The sequence below is a fragment of the Lutjanus erythropterus genome, chromosome 11 (genome assembly GCF_056507025.1).
Source record: "Lutjanus erythropterus isolate fLutEry1 chromosome 11, fLutEry1.hap2, whole genome shotgun sequence".
Classification (NCBI taxonomy): domain Eukaryota; kingdom Metazoa; phylum Chordata; class Actinopteri; order Lutjaniformes; family Lutjanidae; genus Lutjanus; species Lutjanus erythropterus.
Window position 1 is genome coordinate 18,701,869 of NC_139327.1, and position 22,668 is coordinate 18,724,536.

Genomic DNA, 22,668 nt, shown 5'->3' on the forward strand with positions numbered 1-22,668 from the left:
TCTATAATCTGTATAGACTCCCTTTAGTTTCCTGTCCCTCGCCTCCAAGTTTGCATGCCACCTTCACCTCTACTTTCATCCACACACCTCCTCAAGCTCACACTCCTACACATGTACATCTTCATTTCTACACTGCCCCCCACCTCCTCATCAATACATCACTTCTGTCTATGGGACAGTACCATCCAAAAACAGTGTGTTCATAAAAACCTTGATTACCAAACTGAAATAAGAAAAAAATAACAAAATGGACGATATAAATTCAAAGGCCATTGTGCAGAAATTACTGTATGTAAGAGGATTTGCTACAAAACAAATTTACTCATGACATTTCAACATGCATTTGTTCCAATTATACAAAACTGCCAAAGAGAGAAATTACTGAGGAGACATGAAGACTAAAGAACCACAGTTTAGATCATTAAAATCACATTAATATGTATTCAATAGAGCTGAAAAGTATTATTATAAGAGAGGCTGGATGTTACTGAAAGTTATACTGAAGTTTGTACTCCCAAAAATAAACAACTGCGTTGACTGATGTCCATTTGTCAGCTTGAATTTTAAGGTCCTGTTCACCTCGTGTGTGAAACCTGTTAAGTTGTGTGGTGAAAAACATGATTCTAATGCACATTTTAGCAAGATAACATTTAAGATATTTGACATTCATTTTATCACTGAAGCAGTGGAAGAGATGTAAACTGGTGCATGCCTTACAAACTTAAACCTAATTTGCACAGCATGATACATATTGATTATTTTACTTTAAACAACCTGTATTTAACCAGTAAGCTCCTTGAGGTTAATGGAGACTTGTTTTGGTGGAGACCTGCCCAAGACAGCACATCGAGTTTAAATAAACAACAGACGGGAAACACAAACATCAAACACAAAGAAAAGACTAAATCCAGGTAAAATAAAACAGTTACATTTCTCAGTTTCCGATAGCAAAATAGGAGAAGGCGTTTTTCACAGCTCATTGCAAACCCTTTGAGCATGGTAAGAAAGCCACCTTGTGGAATGAAGACTGATTTTTTTTTTAAGCTATTTTTATCGTTGTTTTTGTTATGGTGTGTGTGTTATGGTTCACTGAAAAATCTATATAATTATGCTGTTGTGATCTTGCTTGATAATGCTGTTCAATCGCTTATGAAATATAACAATTAATTCACAACTTGCATTGAGTGTTATTTGATTAACATGTCGTGGTGACAGAATGCAGTGTACATTAAAGAGATAAATAACCAGGATTTAAAAAAACAAAATATTGATTCATTTATTGGCGGACAAGGTGGAAGAGGAAGTGATGTTTAACAGCTCAGTGACAGAAACAGTGGGAGAATGGGGAAAAAAGGGCGTGAGGGAATGGAATCAATCACAATGAAGTGTCTCCTTAATCCCAGAGAGAACCAGGCAAGGACGCTGAAAGCAGTCCTTGACTTCGTGACCTCCACAGGATTACGATTTTGGAAGTAGGAATGGCCTAAAACTGCAATCTCACCCCGACCTGCGAGAGGCAGCAACGTGCCGCAAGGCATCCAGCCTGCCGGAAACTCAAAAGAAGAAGAAGAAGAAGAGGAAGTGATGTCACTCGTGATGGGCGGGACTACCTCTTTGTAACTTCTACCAATAGCATACTCGCTCGGTAAAATATGAAAATGGCGGCTCTCTGTAGTGAGTTTGGGGACCTGGTACAAATCAAGAAACAACTAATATCGGTGATATCGCTTTGTAAAGAAAGAGGACTTCTACACAGCGCGAAGTGGTGAGACTGACTGTGACTGATGTGTCGTGAACTGCCTGTCTTTGTGCTCTGTTACCACGGAGACTGCGTTCAGCGTTAACGGCAGTTACCAGTGTGTCAGCTATGTTAGCAGTGCTGTTGACAAGTCTCATGATAACAAACTAGCTAAATCTGTTTACTGAGTACATGAAGTATACAACACTGTTAATGTCATATTCCAGCTAAGAGAGCCGTTAGATTATTACCGAAAAATCCATAATGATGATGCATTTTATTGTTAAAGAGATTCCAACGCATTCTGGGATCAAAGCACTTTGCTGCCACTTAACCTGTGTAATTATAATATATCGTTAGCCAGCTATATAGTACTGGTGTTACCAAGGTATATGCTAGCTATATAACGTCAAACCTAATCACTTTAACTGACTTTACATAACCGTTACAAGACTCATTTTGTAGTTATCATCAATTGCTATGATTACTTGATAACGTTGTATTAAAATGAAAGCAACTTTGTTGTGTTGTTGCTTCCTGCAATAAGAAATCCGATATGATCGCAAGGAACCTAACCCATAAAATTATCCTGACTGTTGTCAATGGCTCATTTATGTGACATGATTCTCGTGTTTACATTTTAGGGCCTCTGAATTGGCATTTGCTTTGGAGCCTCTTCCTAAGGATGAATTACCTCCGTCACCTCCGTTTACTGAGGTTTGTGTAGTTAATTTTCATTACATTTTCTTTAACTACTCACCATTCAGTTGATATAGAAGCCCATTTCTACTAATGTGATGGAAAAAAATATGGATCATTAATTATAATGAGAAACATCCTGGAAATGAGTTAGTATATAAAAATAATGGGATAGTATCTCAAAATAAGGAGTTACTTATCTCATAATAATGAGTATCTCAAAATAATGGGATAGTACTCAGGACTACTAAAAAATAATCACGTTTTTATCTAAAAAAACTGAGTTAGTATCTCAGATCAATAACTTAGTATCAAAATTATTATTTTGAGAAAGTTTCTCATTATAATGACTTACCAGATCTTTCTTTTCATCACATTGTTAGTGGCTTCTATAAGTTTTCCTCAGTTTCTCCTTGAAATATTTTTGTGGTACAGACTAATTTTATTTCATACTGTTTATTAGTGTCACATACACTGTACATTATATTACTTATCAGCCTCTTCCAGCTTTTCACTGAAGCTGTAAGATGTTTATACCAAGTGAAACATGCAAACCTAAGAATCCATGTTTTTAAGGCTGCATTATCACTCCATCAACTGGGAATATTCTAGATATTGTCTGTCATTGTACACACATTTCCCTGAAATTCAGCCTAATGCCCAGTCCCATTCCCATCCCAACTAATTTCCTATAACAGCTGGTAGCTGTAGTTTTTAGCAAACGTTAATCAAACAGGAATAAACAGTGAATTTGTTGGGGACTGTTTTCAACTACAGTGATGACTATACTGGCACACTAGTGAGTATTAAAAAAGCAGGATGGCATTAGTGCAATCTCCTCAAAATAATCTACTGCACAGTACCTATGTGCATTGTAATAAATGAGCATGTAACCCAGTCAAACACTGTGATCTGTTTTTTTTAGTAGTTTTTGGACAACAGTGGTGGCCTGTAGCACAGAGGAATAAACAAGATCAGAATTTAGCTACATAAGCAATACTTGTTAGTAGGATCAACTTCATTTTCAGTTTTGGTGTCTGTGGGATTTGTTGACAATAAGAAAATTAAGGAATATCATTAGACACATTAAAAAGAAGCAAAGGTCAACTGTCCTACATAAGGAAGAAATAAATAATATGAGGTGTAAAAATGCAGCATGTTATTCTTAAATCTGACCTGATTTTTACTTTTAAAGTTAATCAATTCTGTCCTCTTCAGGAAGGGCAATGTTATACTGACCCCTGGTGGCGACATTGGCTGTTAATAATGAGTTCAGATGCGGCACATACAATAATGTTATGAGAGTCTTATTATGTTTTTCCGTGAGATTAATCTTCTTTTTTCAGTTGGTAAATTGTCTAGATAAAGATGATTAGGAAGACTTTATCAGGTTATGTCTGTCCATCTATCTGTCCCAAACACAGGAAGATGCACAAGACCTGGATGCTCTTACACTGGCCAAATCGTACTTTGACTTGAAAGAGTATGACCGTGCTGCTTACTTTCTAAAAGGCTGCTGCAGTCAGAAGGCTTATTTCCTCTATATGTATTCTCGCTATCTGGTAAGATTCTGTAAATACCTGCTGTGCCCAAATCCTGTGATCCAAAACTGCTTTAACTTTGCTTGTGAACCATTTTGAAAATTTCTTTTTTTTTGTCTTCAGTCAGGCGAGAAGAAGAAGGACGATGAAACTGTGGACAGCCTGGGTGAGGACTTATCAGTTTGAACCATTTGAAAAAAGAACTGAAAGTTCCTTTGTTGCCCTTTAACAATGAACTTTTTGTGTTTTCCTGTGTGGTTCCAGGTCCTCTTGAGAAGGGTCAGGTGCGCAATGAGGCCCTGCGAGAACTGAGGGTGGAGCTCAGTAAGAAGCATATTGCAGGAGAGTTGGACGGGTTCACCCTGTACCTGTAAGAACCTTTCCTCCAAAGTGTGCACACTTTCTGCGGATTATGCAAAAGAATACAGTGGAATGATCATAAACCATATGTGTGTGTGTGTGGCAACACAGGTATGGGGTGGTGCTACGAAAGTTGGATCTGCTGAAGGAGGCGGTGGAAGTGTTTGTTGAGGCAATTCATGCGCTTCCTCTTCACTGGGGAGCTTGGCTGGAACTCAGTAACCTTGTCACCAACATTGAAATGGTAACTACCTTAGTGTTTACACATTATAAAATAGAATGTATTACACTGTGAGGCACTTATTGATTGATTGTCAATTGAACACCATTTACTGTAGGAAATACACTGTCTATGGATAACAACCTCTGCAACCCTATTTCAGATTATCCAGACTGTCCTTTTGAGGTCCACTGTACCCATTTACACATTAACCATTTACACCCAAAGGACTTTTAAACTTTTTTCATCTCAGGACAAACAGAAAACAAAATAAAAACTGTCTTATATTCAATCAGTCCAAAGCAAGTGTAAAAAAAAGCTCCATCTCAGGTAATTGTAGATGCTGGAATGATTCCACCTACCATGGTCTCTTGGTCTTTCTTTCCAGCTGAAGTCACTGTCTCTGCCAGACTGCTGGATTAAAGACTTCTTCATGGCCCACATGTACACGGAGCTGCAGATGATCAAAGAAGCATTGCAGAAATACCAGAACCTCATTGAGGCTGGCTTTTCTAAGAGCACCTACATCATCTCACAGATTGCCGTCGCCTACCACAACATCAGGGGTTTGTTTTTTACCTTTTTTCAATAATAATTTTGCTTGTCAGAAGAATGTTACAGGTATAGATTTAATCTCATTGCAATCTGTCATGTTTCATTTCAGATATTGACCAGGCATTGGCCCTGTTCAACGAGTTGAGGGATCAGGATCCGTATCGCATTGACAACATGGACACGTTCTCTAACCTGCTCTATGTCAAAGTGAGTTAACCATTTGTAGTGTCATACCTTAGAGATTACTATGAGAGAAGTGTGTCTTAAATGATCTTAAACCCACTGACAAATCTGAAATACTGAAAACATGTTAAGTTTTGTAGCTGATGGTGATGAATGATTCCACAGAGCATGAAGCCAGAGTTGAGCTACTTGGCCCACAACCTGGTGGAGATCGACAAGTACAGAGTGGAGACATGCTGCGTTATTGGTAAGTGTTGAGCCAGTCTGATCAACACTAATGCCGTACAAAAATACAGAAACTAAATTCTCCAGCACAATTTTACAGTTATGGAACAATTTGTTGATGAATGCTTAAAATTCATCATAACTTGTCTTGAAGCCCTTGAGAATTTGACTTAAATAGTAAGAATGCATATGTGATGTCAAAGTTGAGTGTCTCATTAAGCATCCACAAAATTCTGAGTGAAATTAAACGTGTATGTGTATATATATGTATATATATATATATATATATATGTATATGTATGTATAATTTAATTAATAATTTAATTATTTAATTATTTGTCTGCTGGTATTTAAAGAGCAGTTCTGTGTCTCATCCACAGGTAACTATTATAGTTTACGCTCTCAGCATGAGAAGGCAGCTCTGTACTTCCAGCGCGCCCTCAAACTGAATCCACGCTGCCTCGGCGCCTGGACCCTCATGGGCCATGAATACATGGAAATGAAGAACACTTCAGCTGCTATCCAGGCGTACAGGTCAGAATGGTTTCTTCTTCTTTGTTATGGTGGATGTTTAAATGTAGCTGTATTGTTGATGTGAGTGTTGTTTCCTTGTTGCTCTTTTTTTTCTATCAGGCATGCCATTGAAGTGAATAAGCGGGACTACCGGGCCTGGTATGGTCTGGGTCAGACATATGAGATCCTAAAGATGCCCTTTTACTGTTTGTACTATTATCGAAAGGCTCACCAGCTCAGGTATGGAGAAGAACAAGGTGTTACTGGTGTTACTAAGAATGGAAATTATTGGAAACAAAATGTGTCAAAACATACAAGGCTTGTAAACTGACTGGTCATTATTGGTTTTGACATACTATGATGTACTTCTTTTTAGGCCCAATGACTCACGCATGCTGGTCGCACTAGGTGAAAGTTACGAAAAACTATCACAGCAAGTGGAAGCCAAGAAGGTACGTATCTTCCAACTGTCTGTGGTTCCTGATTTGTGTAATAGATTCACAAAGGTTTCTGGCTTGTTTCTGATTTGATATTCTTGTTTTGTTTCTTAGTGTTACTGGAGGGCATACTCGGTTGGAGATGTAGAGAAAATGGCTCTACTCAAACTGGCAAAGTAAGCGTCTATCACTGTAGAATTAGGAAATACAACTCAAACTGAAAGGGCGCAGACCTCTGCCAAGGCCGATAGTCTACTCTTCTGTGATATCCAAACCTGCAAGCTCAATATTATTGCTTGTTTTTGTGAAATGTTAAGTTTGAGCATTGGCCTTAATATCTCTGGTGCTGTTTATTTATTTATCAAGTTTCTATAACCACCCCTAGTATTAAAAAAAGGTTGCTCCAACTGTGGTGATGTTACAATTGTACCTGTTCTCCCATGAAACAACTGTCTCCCAAGCGCTCCATAATGACTGCTTTCTGTATGATGTTAGAGCTGCTACATGTAGGCTCTGTCAAACTTTACTACCATCTACTGGACTTTAAGATGTATAGCACTTATTCTGCCAAGGGCAAATGTCCTATCTTGCCATTTTAACAAAAGTGAAAAATGATTTGTAGATCTACCCCGTGATTCGAATCTGCTCCAATATTTAATGGGTTGTTCCTTGGCCCATTCTACACCCGTCCAATTTTCATGAAAGTCGAGCCAGAAGTTATTCCCTAATCCTATTGGCAAACAGCACAGAAGGCTGAACCTCCTTGGCAGAGATAAAAATCAAATAAAACAGACCTTGTGGTATAAAAGCAAAGTAGTTTATATTGCAATTTCTTTTTTTCTTACAGAATTATTTTTTGCCTTTTAGCCGTTACTTGATAGGGCCACTTTAGATAAACAGGGAATGGGGGAGAGACTGGGTCGAAGACAAGCAGCAAATTTATTGAAACCATGACAACTACTGAGGACTCAGCCTCTGTGCCTGGGACACTAGCTCTATCAAATGAGCTACCAGGGCGTGCCATTTTTATGACATTTTCTTTCAAGTGTAAGCACAAAATGAGGAAAGGATCTGCAGTTTTTTTCTGTTCTGTGTCAACATGTTATTTGTATCACCAAGAAATAGGGGCTGGCTCTGACTTCTGCTTATTCCTTCACCAGGCTCCATGAACAGCTGAATGAGTCTGATGATGCAGCCCAGTGTTACATGCTTTACATTCAAGACATTTTCTCTTGTGGGGTAAGCATTTTTTAAAGTATTCAAATATGCACATTTTTGACACCTTTTTCTACGGTTTTGTAGTTTTGAGCTAGGGTCCTGAGACAAACATCACAACAGCATACAATTTTAACCATGCGTTGTATTTGTTCAGAAGACATCTGTTTCTAATATCTCATCCTCACAGGAACAACTGGAGCACGCTGAGGTGAGCACAGCCCTGCGGTACCTGGGTCAGTACTATTTCAAGAACAAGCTCTACGACGAGGCGTCCCTCTGCGCTCAGCGCTGCTGCGACTACAATGATGTAAGTATACCTACATAACCTGAGCAGAGTGTTCTAGTTGCTGTAGCAGATCGTCAGTACAGCAGTAGTCACACACTAACTGGTGTTGGTTGTCACTCTGCTTGCAGGCTCGTGAAGAGGGAAAGGCTCTGTTGAGGCAGATCTCACAGGTCAGAGATCAGATCGAGACGCCATCAGCAGATCTATTTGCTCCGCTCTCAAACAACAACACTCCGGTGAGGAGGGTGTCTCCACTCAACCTAATCTCCTTCACACCCTGACACCCACCCTCCTGTTCACTGCCTTTAAAATGGACAGACCCTATTGTGGCTGTAATGGCATGACATTTCATAGGGGTTGTCTTCTTTTTCCAAAAGGGGATGCCTCTGCTCAATTGTTTGTTATATGTTGGAAAGCCAATATAGAAAAAAAAGAGAGTAATAAAAAAAAAAAAGACCATGTGGATCCTGTGACATGATGCTGTTTGGGGGCTTGACTTTGCCAAGAGGTGGTGTTTTTAGGACCTGTTACTGCATAGAATTTAATGACATTAAAACTACTACAAGGAGTATTTAACTGGTTATAAAACCGTATCAATTTAATACTGCAAACTAGACCATTCATGAGTAATTGTGTGTTTCTGTATAGTTTTCCTTAAATCCTGTCACCAGCTCAGCTTCTCTTTGAGAGCAGATAAAATGAAATGACTGTTTATATTTTCCGAGGCAAAGTTACAGTAAGTAGTACTTAAGCCAGTCAAAGGGAAGATTTTTCTATTGGCAATTTTATTTTTATGTTGAAATATTGCCTCCAAAATCAACACAATTTGAAAGGTCCTTGTAGTAGTGTTAAGACTGCATATGTTTGTAATGTGCAATCACACAACTTCTATGTTGCGAAACCTCGAAAGCTCTTGCAGTAAGTGATGGGGACAGTTAAGTTGATTTACATATTGCAGTGAACCTATGTTTTCTGGATAGATTATTAAATACATGTGCAGCATTTGTATATATCAGCACTTGTTCAAGAGTGTAAAAAAGATCCAGAGCAGACTCTGCAAAGGGACACCTTGAACTATTTACATACATAACATACACACAACACGTAGAACAGAGACAGCACAAACACATGATATTTTGATTTTCAGTCATGCCTCATCAGTGTTGTATATATGTAAATAGTTTAAATAAAGCATACCTGCTTTGCTAGGACTGTTTCTTTGTATTTTTCATTTTATGATGTACATGAAAACAGTGCAGTGCATTAACTGCACAATATGCTGTATAAGCTCTGCTGCTTTTGAGCCTCACATTAAAACAAGACATTTGTTCTGTTAAGTCATGTCCATTGGCTTTCACCCTCACTTTCACCCTGTATGCTGGTTTTTAGTTATAGCAAGCAGTAGCTAGCAGGAAATGCACCATTACCTTGAATGAATTACAGATTTCTTTCAGTTTGACCATTGTTAGAAACAACTGAGATAATCTTAGTACACCACCCAACAAAATATAACCTGTCTAGAGATTTTTTTGACATTTTAATGCGGAAATTTTATATGATTACAGTGATTTTTTTTTTTTTTCCAAAAATGTAAAGAAATGCTATAGGAATTAAACTACCAAAAACAGTTTTCATAGATTTTATTGTGGAAAACCAAAGAGTACTTACAGCAAGGGCATGTGGAGGAGTTGCACAGGTAGGGAGGTTAATCACACACACATGCACTACTCTGACAATACAGTCCACAACTACAGCCATGCAGAAGCTTTACAAGAGCCCTTAGTGATATATTGCAACTCCATTTAAAGCACAACTGTTTTACTGGCATGAACATCGTACATGTTTTTGGCATAACAGTGAGTTAACTGCACTGCAAAAAGAAAATATATACAAAACAATATAAAAATACTATAAAGTTACTAGCAGATATAACTTTTTTGCATAATATCAAAAAGAACACACTCCCACTGAGGCTCTGAAGAGCTCAATACTTTCCCCTGAGAGTGCGAGGGGTGGGGATGGGACTGGGAGGTGGAGACTGCTGGCGAGACCGCAAAATCCGTGAGTAGGGGGTAGTGTTTGCTTCTTCAGCAGCACGAGCGTTGTATTTACGTGTTGGGGTACGTGTCGGGAACAAAGACTGGAAAAACTGACGTTTCTGTGGAGGCCGGTTCTCAGTGTCACTTGGCGCAGCGGCCGCGCAGCCCCTCTTCTTACAGGAGCCTGGCGCAGTGGAGGTATCAAAACCTGAGGGGGGCAGATGGGGCCGGACGGCCTGTGTCTGAGCCAAGGTCGCTGCTTTCCGCCTTAAGTCAGCTTTTACAAGCATCAGGCCGTTCTGGAGCTCCACCAGGATCTGGTCCTGAGAAGAAGTCAGTGAACAGGGTTAGACGGAGCCACAGAAAGGGACGTGAAGGTGAACGTGGGGGTTTAAAGGAGAAAAGTGTGGCACAATGAACTACTGAACATGCTTTAGCACAGTAATCACCTGGTGCAGATGTTAGAAACCTAGATTTAGTTTAAAAGCTGGCTGTGCATCCAGATAGTTAGTGAAGAGAGAAGAAGGAGAGAAAAAGAAAGTAATTTAAACTGAGAGTTGCACTTTTAGAAGATGCTGCTATTAAAATAATAAATACTGCTTCTCTAAAATTAAGGATCATCAAATTGAAAAGAGATATAATTACTGTCAAAACTCTGCCCTAACTGAACTTTTTGCAGAAATATTTCCAAACATAACAGCATGTCTGGGTCTTGATTTGGTTCAGTACTTTTTCGGCTGAGCTTCATCTACAGTGACTTAATGTCTGCAGCTGAGAGCACAACTTTTTTTTTTTTTATTACCAATTACAAAGTGGCCTTGTCCAAAGAAAAAGTATAAACGAAGTATACACTTAAAGTGGAAACAGGCAACTTTTCAGCTCTCCCCCTTGCATTTCCAAGCAGTACTGTAGACCGAATGAATGTGTGCTAAACAACAGTGGTCACTTGTGTACACAACTGACAGCTGATTTGAATTGCAGATATATGTAAAATCACCAAACTTATTTCTGTGGTTATTTTCAGCTGCAACTCTACTGTTTTAAGATGTATAGTTAAACATGATGGTCTGAGCCATCTGATGTTTCTGCTGTGCTTATTTTATGTTTGATATATCTTTGATAAACTTCTCAACCAGCAACATCTCACCACTGGTCAGACTAACAGCTTGTTTGGGTGAAACTCGAGATCTTATTTTTTTCAGTCTGTGGCCCAACAGGTAAAGTAGGTCTCCAACTTAACAGTAGTGAAAGCATAAAACATGCATTTTAGCTGAATGAGATGTAAATATGTTGCTGCCATTAAATTATCTGCACGTGACGCAGGGATTTTGTAAACAAACATTGTAATTGGTTCTATTGTTTGTGCCACTATCGCAAAGACAACACTTGATCCCCCTCTGTTTCTGGAGAGCCTAGCTCTGTGAAGAAATGATTCACACCACTTTGGAAATAAGAGAGGCAGTTCACTGAGGAGGTAAGTGAAAAGCTATTATGATGTGCATTGTGTAGCAATAACATTGCTTGAGTAACATTATCCTATAGCTTCAAACTAGCAAATAACTACAGGAGAGGCTGGCCTTGGGAGGGAGTAAAATTAGAAGATAGCATTAGGAGAAAAGGTGTGAATTGGTTCATTAATTTTATCTCCATCTTAATTTTATAATGGGGACATCACTTTCCCAGGAAAAATTGTACCCGGTGGCAAGACTTATAGGAAAGCAATGTAAAATACAGATGATGTCATTATTTCATGGCCATTAAACTGTCCAGACAACATTTATTTCATATGACAAGTTGAAGCAAAAAAGTTGCTTATTCCACTTCAACTTAAAAAAGTTGGATTATTTATAAATAATTTCCCATATCATGACTTTTATTACTTGTTTTATACCAATTGTCTTAGTTGAATGTTTTTAGGCACGCTTTTAATGATAAAGTAAATGATGTGACATTATACTGTACGTATATGTAGTTGTACCTGTTTGGCGAGTGTCTCGTCTGCTGCTGTTAACGCCTGGCGCAGCCTCTCTCCTCCTGTGTTGCGACAACAGGCTCGTTCACCCGACTGCAGGTCTGCTCCGAGCCTCTGCAGGTCCACGCGCAGCTGACGCAGGTTCTGTTAGAAAAAAGTCAGAATTTTAGTCTCTGAGAGTGAAAAGACTCACTTGTAAAGGGAAAAAAAGGTGGATTTCATAAGGTACAGCAGTAACTGACCCGTTGACCCTCCTCCAGCTTGCGGTCAGCAGCACCAGTAAGGGTGCCAGTTGAACCGGGGACTTCCAGCTGCATCTTCAGCTTCGTCAGCTCTGCACAGGCAAGCACAAGACATTCTTTAACAATATACTAACATTAACACATAATCAGAGCAATGTTTACGTTACATTGTGACTTACCTTGTGTCTTGGCAACCAGCTCGGCGCGACACTGATTGAGCTCAGTGTGTAGTTTGCCAACTTCTGTGTGACTCAATAGGCGCAGAGAGCGGCGAGGCCCCTCACAGTCTTCCTGTAGCACCGACACGGGGACCGTTTCAGCTTCCTTCCTTTTTTCAAGGGCAGCAGACAAAGCTTCGATCTCCTGATCTCTCTCCTAAACGAAATAATAAGAAAACAAAAAAAAAAAACTTTAATTAAAGTTCATAACACCTAGAAAGTCGTGCAAATCTAAGACTGAAGATAACGCTCTCACCTTCAGCTCCTGGCTGTAGAACTTCTTCAGATGTTTCTGCAGGTTGCTTATCTTGTCCTCGTACCTCTCCTCGATAAGAGCCCTCTCTGCCTCCAAGCTCTCACTATAGAGCAAGAAAACCCAACTGAATATATGCATTCATTTAAAATTCCAGTATTTTCTCACCATTCTAATGTTACAGCTCCCTGTTGAAGGGAATCTGACAAAGGATACAGAAAGGCATGGAAATATTTTGTGCTCCTCTTAAACTAGTTTACTAAACAATTGGCCTCAAAATCTTTTACAAGAAGACTGTCTAAACATTGCTAGAAATGCTTTTATTACATGATCTAAATGCTGCCTGGTTAGTATTAAAAAAAAACATCTTTTGAATTTTTTAAATTTACAAAAGCACACACACATTTACATACCTGAAGCCATCCTGCATCTCATTGATGACCTCCATCATCTCAGAGACCACCTGCTCTCTCACATTTGCCTCAAGAACCTCTTTCTCTTCCCGCTGGCGCTGCACCTCTCTCTTCAGGACATCAATGGCTTGCAGCAAAGCCTGGATAAAGCACAGTCAGCAGTTAGGAACATGGGACAGGTTTTGAAATACTGATAAAAACACCCAAAAAAGAGCTGTCTGTACATTCGCTGGCTAACCTTTAACTGATAACTGCTTATGGAAGTGTCTGTAGAGATAAGAAGAGTAAATATTTAGCTCTCCCATATGACAGCAGAGGATGTTACCTCAGTATTTAACATGGTGATATCTCCGTCTTCAACATCACTCTCATCCTCCTCTTCTTCAATCACTGAGCTGTCATTACCACTTGCTGCTGGCTCACGCAATAGAGACAGGATGTAGGCCACTCTGGTTTTTGTTGACGGGCCATGGACCAGCTGGAATAATGCGACAGACATTTTATTACTCTTTGATCTTATTATCTCCACATCGAGACTAAATCTGTCTCTTTAAAAACCACAGTTACCTGAGTACAGTTACCTGTGGTTCAATGTACAGTTACCTGAGTGGCAATAGCTGAGAATTTGAGGGCTTGGAGGGTCTCGTCATAGATGGAGGCACACGGGTTGATGTTGACCACCATACTGGAGGTTCCTCGGCCACAGAAGAAACCCTGCAGGACCCGGGTCAGTTTACTGTCCCTGAAAGGCACTACTTGAGGAGGTCGTGACCTGTGGATGTATTATCAATCAGACTTTATTTGCATAGCACTTTTCACGGAAACAAAATGTAACACAAATTGCTTAAAACAATAAGAAAGAAAAGTAAAATAAGGAGGAACTCTGATAAACAAGTAGGATCAAGATCATTTAGGGCTTTATAAATAAAAGGATCATAAAATTGATTTTGAGGCAAGCAGGAAAGCAGTGCAGAGAATTTAAAATTGGTGTAATGCGCGCTGTCCTTCTGATCCTGGTCAACAAATCTGCAGCTGAATTTTTAAGTGACTGAGCTATACTCCCAGGAGACCAGAGAGTAGAACATTATGATTATCAATCCTACTTGTAATAATGGCGTGTTTTGTGATGCTGTGTTGGCTTAATAGAGAAACAGTCACACTGGCAATATTCTTAAGATGATAAAATGGATTCTTGGTTATGTTTTTAATCTGAGGTTCAAAACTAAGATCTGAATCAAAGATGACTCCTACTTTTTTAATTATTGACAGGGGATTAAGTGCCAGTGCTTGCAGTTATTAGTTTTCCTTCTTTTGTTTCTCAAACAGCTCATTCAAATATAATACACTTAGAAAATACATATTTTTTTATGTAAAGCACTTTCCAGTGTATCAAATGTACTATAATCAATAAACTTACTTTGACATAGAACATTATTATAATTATAGACACATGAAAATAATTCAGAGAAGCTTAGCTTGCATACAACTTTCCACAAAATAAATAAATAAAATAATAACTTAACTCAAAAGGTCCACTTGTTTTAGTTATTTACATTTTTCTAGGGTTCTACACCACAACCAGCACATCAAACTTTAAAAGGGGCATTTCAGCTCAGAATCAAAGTACCAAATCATGATTTCTGGAAATAGACATTGCTGTTGAGTTTTTCAAATGTATTCTTGGTTATTCGAGCACTATATAGTTCCATCATGTTTGAGAGAATCTCCAAAACTTCACGACTCACATCAAACAATCTAGATGGATAAAAAGCACCACAGCTAAGAGGAAAAATATGTATTTTGATTTTGGGGTTAACTGTCCCTTTAAAAAGTGATCACCGGTGGTGTGCGTTCATTCAAAGTTATGGCTTACTTGTTGTTCTGGTTGTGCCTCAGAGCAGTGATACAGCGTCCCAGTGTTAAAAGAGAGGTGTTAATGTTGTTGGCCTCCTTCATCCTCTCACCGTTACGCTGCTCTTTGCAGCGTTCAGACCCGGCCAGGTCACACACAGTCAGTCTAAAGAAGAGATGGTACAAGATACAGCCCAGTTTTAATCACTTTTATAAAGTCTAAATATAGCAAATTAACTAAAGCTGAAACTTAAAAGTAGGTAACAAAAGGCTGACTTACTCGCTGATGTGCGCGGTTGGGGATGAATGTGCCTCTGGGCGGATGTGCAAGACACGGATAGAGAAAATGCTGTGGCTGCATGGGTGATACATTTATGGTCAGAGATGCAGTGCAAGTCAAAAAAAAAAAACCCATCAAAATAAATCAACATACTTTTTTAAAAGGCAGAAGTTTCATGTGCTCTTACCTGCGGCTGGAGTTTTGGTTGAGATGAGTGCTGGCGAAGCTCTGGTTACGACGACCAGCCCTCAGAATCCTCCAGGCTTCCTCAGCATTGCGGACCTGGATCCAGGTGAGGTCTAAGAAAGTAGCAAAAAATGATAATCTTGCAACACAAGAAGCACCAGCAACAACAAAACATGTTTTTAAGTACTACTGTATATATTTTTCTACCACTGTTAATAATATTCAAAATAATGTAATTGATTTCTTGTTTTTGTGATTTGTTTGCTTTGTATTTCTCCCTTAACCTATATGGTTAATGGTATTATCCCACTTAAAATTCTTTTCCAATTTCTTCTCTGTACTTTAGTACATTTTCTTACTGGGTTTACATTGGGTTTGTACGTGTATTAGCTGAGTAAATGTCATAAGGCAATAATTATTTTCATTCTCTTTGAGGACTGCATGGACCAAGACTGATATAGACGTGCCATGATCCTATGTCATGCCCTACTGTTGTTTTGTTTGTATGCCTGTCTTTCATCCTTGGACTATTGGGAATGTAACCCCTTAACACAAATGAGCTGCACAGTATTGGCTCTGTTGACTTGTCTGTTCAGTTCTTTTGTAATTTTGTGTTCCATGATGTCAACAAGTAAAGAAATATAGATAAAAAAATATTTCATAATCTATTGCAGTGTTTCTTATAATGTCGTGATGCATTCACAGCCAAATAGAGCATGAAAAGGCTGCAGGTGAGGTGCAGAATGAGGCAGGGGGAATGAAAGAAGCACTCTAAAGTCTTTGAGATCATTTCCTGCTTAATAAAGTGTAACATACATCAGATAAAAGAAGCTGCATACTGGGATTGAGCTTGAGGAGGATCTGATATATACTATACTAATTTAACAGTTTAATGTTCTGTGGCTGAGCGTTACCTTTTACATAGGGGTTGCCTTGCTTGTCCTCACTGAGCCGCAGTGTGACCCTTTTTCTAGGCTGCAAGGAGGGCGAAGCATCGAGCAGGTCGTACAGGAACTCATTGTAGATCTCATAGAAGGACACCCAGATAGAAAACTCCACCCCTTCCTCCAGATCATCCCCTCCACTGTGTGACAGGCTGTCAGGCTCTAGACAAACACTGTCTGTGTCTGCAGTGAGTGAGGGAGGGAGTTAAAAATCTAAATATGTTTTATTTTAAAGGAAAGGGGCTTTTATGAAGACAACAATGGTATAAATGTAATGGAAGCAGGGTTCAGTTTAACTAAGTATGAACAGAAGTGGAGGTGCTCTACAAATGGGATTTAGTTTAATGTGTTTACATGACTCTATAATGTATGTTGTGCTTTTATAGAAACATCTATTATAAAAACATCATTTTTTTTTTGGAAAGATTTATCTCCATTTGGAATATACCACTGTGCAACACAATACTTATAATGTCAGCCTCACCTTCAAGCTGGCTGGCAATGTTACTTGTAGTGGAGAGTCCTCCAATGCCACTGTCCCACACTGTAGTGGTCCCGCCTCGACGAGAACTCTCATCCTGCAACAAACAAGGAGTACATCAACTCATATCTGTGTGCAAGAAGATCCTCTGCATGAACACTGTGGTTATTCACATCAGCCAAAAGGAAAAAAAACAATACAAAAGTTTACACCCAAGACTTTCAATTGAGCAATTAATTCCAGCTTCTTAAAGGTGAATATTTTCTGGTTTCTTTGTTTCTTTACTCCTCTATGACAAACAGAATATCTTTGGGCTGTGGAAAAAACAAGACATTTGAGGATGTCATCTTGGTCAACATTTTTTTTTTCTTTGTTTCTTTTTTCTTTTTGTTTCTTTCTTTTTTTTTTTTTTTTTTTTTTTTTTACCATTTTCTATTTTATAGACCAAACAACTGGGATAACAAGTTGGGGGCACCCAGATATTTGCACAAAGCCTACATGTGCATTTACATCACACAGACTAGGGCCAGGCGATATGGCTTATAACTCGATATTTTTAGGATATGTTGTGATATATTATATATATCTCTATATCAACATTTTCTTGAAAATAACATGCAATAAATAGTCATGAGCTTACTTAATATAATGCATTGCTATAGATTAAACTACTCACTATTATATAAAGTAGGGATAAAGTAGAACTATGGAATATAGACAAACCTAACACATGTTCATAGTCTAAGTTCAAAAAATTACGTCCCTTGTAATGCAGCCTTAAAACCAGGAAAAGACAAGACTTATGCAATATCACATTATGACAATATAGAAAATCTAAGACGATATCTACTATCATATCTCGATATTGATATAAAATCTTTATATTGCTCAAGATTGTTTGCTAAAGATGAGTTTGCATATTAAAAACCTGAAGTAATGATGCAGTTTTATGGCTGGTCTGCTATTAGCAAACAAGCCAAAAAGCCCGCCGAGATCTACTTGGCAGCAATAGACACTGGGACACAATGTAAGAAGGAAATTGCATTTTTTATTTCATAAGACCTTTAGTAATTGTTCCCCTGTTTACCTCTTTGAGCAGAGAGTTTCTGCGGATTTCCTCCACCCTGACCTCTCCGGCGTCAAGCTGCCTAACATCCTGATACATGACAGGCTTCAGGTCCATGGCATCATAGAGACGACCCTGAAGCTTCCTAAACAGAGACACCAAAGCCCGGGGAAGGAGGCCTGCATCTCGACCACTGCCTGTGGGTCAAAGTTTGAGATTTAACATTCACAGAGCCATAAACATTAACACCACAGTCAAACCTGGGCTTAATACTGATGGGTCCAAGAGCAAAACACACACACACACACACACACACACACAGACACTTACCCTGTATAGTGTAAGTCTTCCCAGAATTGGTGACACCATAAGTGTAGAGGAGTCTGTTTTCTCCTTGAAGCACATCTTTCACCATCTTCTTCATTGTGCACTCATAAAGCTGTTGCTGTGTGGTCTCTGCCCCAAATATCTATGAAAGATGGATAATGAAAAAACATCTGTACATAGCTTTTTTGTTTTAATCAGAAATATGAGGGAGTATTTTATGCCAGCATTCCCCTTGTTTGTTACTGGCTTTCGGTTGCTATAGTATGCACAACCCTCAACACTAACACAGCATTTTTTTCTAAGCGGACCAGTGTCTTTTTTTTTTTTTTTTTCCAACTGCACCTAATGAGGAGACTGTCGGCAGAGAAAAGGTGCTGAACTCAGCTGCTTTTTTTCAGCCTGTAGCTGAAAATCTCTGACCTTTCCAGAAAGCTTTACTTTTTTCAGGTGACCAATTATGTATTAGATGGGGTCATCACTCTGGTAACCAGAAAAAGCACTATATGGACACGGGCCCTTAACCAGGACTTATTTTAAACAATGTAATAAACAAACTAATAGAGATATATGTATCCAGGTCACCCTGCAACCAACACCACTAGCTTTTTGTTTTATGGTTTCAGGTTGACAATCAATCATATGTATGTGTTTATATGTGCAGCAGGTTATGCAACACTATGCACTAGTGTGACTACCTTTGAGAAACTGAACTTGTGTATACTCTGGGTGATGCCTCTCTCTGCGGTCCTCATGTTCAGAGATTCTTTTGGAGCGTTGAGCAGCAGAGTCTCTTCATCTTGGACAACCACACAACCCTAAAAGAAGAATGAACCTTAAGCACAGTACAGGAATACTAAAACCAATTAAAAAACACGCATAGGAAAGGCCAATGGTTGTAACTTTAACTTCATAGTCTTACCTGTTCTTCTCCTCTGCCTCTCTCGGTCTCAGTAAGTGGCCGGATTCGCAGAAAAACCTTCACCCTCTCTGCGTTACCTGCATCACCACTTCCTTGTCTCACCACTGCAGGTTTCACTGATAGTTTCTAAAAAAAAAAAAAAAATTAAAAACATCTTGAATGTTTTGATGCTGACAGAAGAATTAAAATGGAAGAAAAAACCAAGTCAATGTAAACAATACATTTATAAAAGGTTCTGCCAATGCATTACATCTTTAGGATACAAATGTTTGGGTGAGAAGTGTTGAATGTAAACAAAACCTCATTTGTTTACAATGAAAACTCCAAAGGGTACAACACAAAATTAACACAATCCTGTGACACTCACTGGTTCTATAATTGATGGCCGGGTGTCCAGGCCGGGGGAAATGACAGAGATCTCAGGTAGACGTGGTCTGGCCGGGCCTCCATGCTCTGCTGCTGTAGACTCAAACACAGCTATTTCTTCGTCCTCATCATAGGGGCATGGGGAGCACACAGACATCGCCATGCTTACCTGTTACTAGAGGACAAATCTCCATGAGAATGAAGTAATTGCAACACAAGTCAAACCTGGCTGCAAACCAGGACATGCATGTAAACGCCACTTTGTCATGTTCCTTTGTGTATAGGCTCAAGACCAGGATTTATTAAATAAATCGGTACATTTATTTTAGTACTCAATAAGGCTTATCTCAACACTTCTTAGATACAAATGTGGATTTGTTTTTTGCCCCAATGATGAGTCTACAATTAGACCATCACAACTCACATACTGTCAGTTAAGTACATCATAACAATAAGGGTGTGTCATGAGATGAGGTGGCAAAACACATAGAAACTGGATGAAGCCTACCTTGCCCTTCAAAGCCAAAGCCAAACTCCTAGAGTAGTCAAACAGGAAACTAATTTCACAGGCTATCACCTGTCCTGACAAGTTTATTACTGGTGCAGATGCATGACATCATTGAAATCAATAAAAAAATGTTACTAACTGCTCTTCTGTGATGTTTAACCAGACCTACAAATGTCAGTGTGATGAAAAGGGCAACCATTCTGAGAAAAGGGCAAAAGTACCTAGTATATGATGTGCATACGTTTCATCCACCAAAATTTTTAGTGTGTTAAAAAACAGCTTTTCCTGTTGAAAACATAGCTGGTATCTGTCTGTTTGGTTTGAAAGGTTAGGTCAGCTGAATTCTGACTAGAGTTATAGCTGAATTTCAGAATGCAGCCATGTTTTATGGGCTATAAAATTAAATTTGACTTGACTAGTAAGCTCATTTTAGACAAGGCTATGTTGCTGAACTTCAGTTAACGTTTAACAGCAAGTTAGCTAACTTAGAGCAACGGGCAAGACCTTGCGAGGTGTCATATTTTCGATCAGTGTTTTTAAAAAAATAAGTAACAAGTTAATTACATTTAAGGGCATTACTTACATTGATGTCCTTAAACGTTAACAATGATACTGTTTCTCATTTGATATTGTTTGCTAACTTAAATAGTGAATAATCAATACACTATCACGGTAGAGTAAGATATTTCATTTTCAGTAAAAACGTTTGTGCATGAGATGCGTACGTACGCAACATTAAGCTAATGTTTAAACTCGCACGAGAGGAAGTGACCCTGTCTGAAAAACGTGAAAATCGTGTGCTCACACTCACCAGACTAATACAAAACACCGATGTTGTTGTTATTTTCTACGTCAGCTGGATAGAAAAGCTTTATACCATTTCTTTCAACATTCATAATTCCAGCTGTATAGTGAGTAACAGGTTTATTGTTGTTTAGCATCGAATGACATACCTTCAAGCGACGGTTAATTTAACGCCACTTACCTCGAATGTCGAACCTCTGATGTCTAGTAGCTAAAGTTCTTTCTATTTATCGAGTAAACCGCCAAAACTCATGTAGAATTTCCAGTTTTAGTCAAAAACTGGAATTACTGAATTAAAACTGTATCAAATCGAGCTACCTGAAACTGACTAATTCTACCTGCTCTACTACTCTGAGCCTCCGCTGAATTATTCTACCCGATCCGTGCATTCCGTTTTTGAACAATGCGCTTCCCATGTAGAGTGGGTCACCGATTGGCTAAAGCAAGTGACGTATATGTCCTCTGATTGGCTAGAACGGGTTCACAGGGTGCGCCATTTAAACTGTGCCTCCATAAACAGAGATGCCTTTCATGAGTTCCCGTCCAGCGTTTTTCATCTAAACATTAGGGTGTGGGTTGACAGTGTTTTCATACTGAATTTAAACACATAAATCATATTAAAAAGAAGGCAGAAAGAAAAGGAAAAGATGGAAAATGGTCATAATTTGGTCAATGAGACTGCAGGGCAGACAGTTATTGTTTTGTATGGAAAGTAGAAAGAGAGACAGGAGGCAGAAAATGGAGACTTATCCAAACCTCAAAATGTTGTTTATTTTATGATCATATCACAAGAATGTTACATTTTACATCATAATAGAGAGTGATACAAATAAATCAAAAACTGTTTAATAAGGCAGGACTAGGCTACATCGGGAGTTAATGCAGTAGGCAAACAGTTGAGGACAACAAAAGCAACCTGTGCCACTAACAAAATAATACAGTATTAAAATAAATATAATACAGTATATATGAAAATATGAAATAGCATAAAGTTAATACAAGGAGCTTTCATATTTTGTTGATTTTGGAGGCCCCTGTGGACAAAAGTGGTAGTGTTTCCACCGTCACAACTGCAAAATCTAACATAAAAGATCAAATTATTAGAAGTGCTATGCTTAATTGATAATTAATTCATTATTAAAGCAGTCGCCATCTATTTTGATAATCAATTAATCATTTTGAGTAATTTTCTAAGAAAAAAAGTCAAAACTCTGTCATTTCAGCTTCTAAAATGTCAACATTTATTGGTTTTGTTACTCCTCTGTGACAGGAAACTGAATATCTTTGGGTTGTGAGTAAAACAAGACTATTTTACTTTATTACAGGACGTCATCTTGGGCTTTGAGAAACACTGATTGACATTTTTCGGCATTTTCTGGCAATTTTAAAACAAACAACTATTAATCAATTAAACGAGAAAATAATCAACCAATGAATCAACTATGATGATAATCATGAGTTGCAGTCCTAAAAATTCATCTAAAGAAAAATCTCCTCTTGCTCCCCTTTAACTGACTAACATGCTACTCAATGTAACTGCATAGGAAAATGTAAACACAGGTGTAGGAGACTCTGACTTAACTACTAACTTAACAGAAATATCCAAGCTTCTTGTTGATGTTCTAGTTAACTTATGTAGGTCATATAGCGGCATCAGTAATAAATATGAAGCTGTTTCATAGCCTGAGATAATCATGAGTAATATCACCTGAGGAAATGCAGGAAACATAAACAAAATAATATCTCTGGCCAAATGTGTCATATCCATCACAAAATAATTACACATTGCAAGAGACCTATTTATTTACATTAAATTTCTTCAAG

At 38.5% G+C, this 22,668-nt stretch overlaps 2 protein-coding genes across 2 annotated transcripts; one reads left to right on the forward strand and one right to left on the reverse strand.

Annotated features, from left to right (window-relative positions):
* The first annotated feature begins 1,602 nt into the window (after positions 1–1,602).
* On the forward strand, positions 1,603–8,432 carry cdc23 (CDC23 (cell division cycle 23, yeast, homolog)). Its single transcript, XM_084730281.1, has 16 exons — positions 1,603–1,765; positions 2,383–2,455; positions 3,862–3,999; positions 4,102–4,144; positions 4,243–4,348; positions 4,450–4,582; positions 4,947–5,124; positions 5,223–5,320; positions 5,462–5,543; positions 5,902–6,055; positions 6,155–6,274; positions 6,411–6,486; positions 6,586–6,647; positions 7,632–7,710; positions 7,877–7,996; positions 8,104–8,432. The coding sequence occupies exons 1-16, from the start codon at positions 1,653–1,655 to the stop codon at positions 8,254–8,256; spliced, it is 1,728 nt and encodes a 575-aa protein (XP_084586407.1). The 5' UTR covers positions 1,603–1,652; the 3' UTR covers positions 8,257–8,432.
* A 1,168-nt stretch (positions 8,433–9,600) lies between these two features.
* Positions 9,601–19,701, reverse strand: kif20a (kinesin family member 20A). Its single transcript, XM_084731121.1, has 18 exons — positions 19,534–19,701; positions 19,167–19,292; positions 18,943–19,062; positions 18,251–18,389; positions 17,942–18,117; positions 16,858–16,951; positions 16,344–16,556; positions 15,431–15,542; positions 15,244–15,318; positions 14,986–15,129; positions 13,716–13,884; positions 13,438–13,590; positions 13,113–13,252; positions 12,703–12,805; positions 12,408–12,603; positions 12,229–12,320; positions 11,993–12,130; positions 9,601–10,337 (listed from the first exon to the last, which is right to left on the reverse strand). The coding sequence occupies exons 1-18, from the start codon at positions 19,693–19,695 to the stop codon at positions 9,960–9,962; spliced, it is 2,730 nt and encodes a 909-aa protein (XP_084587247.1). The 5' UTR covers positions 19,696–19,701; the 3' UTR covers positions 9,601–9,959.
* Between the last annotated feature and the right edge of the window lie 2,967 nt (positions 19,702–22,668).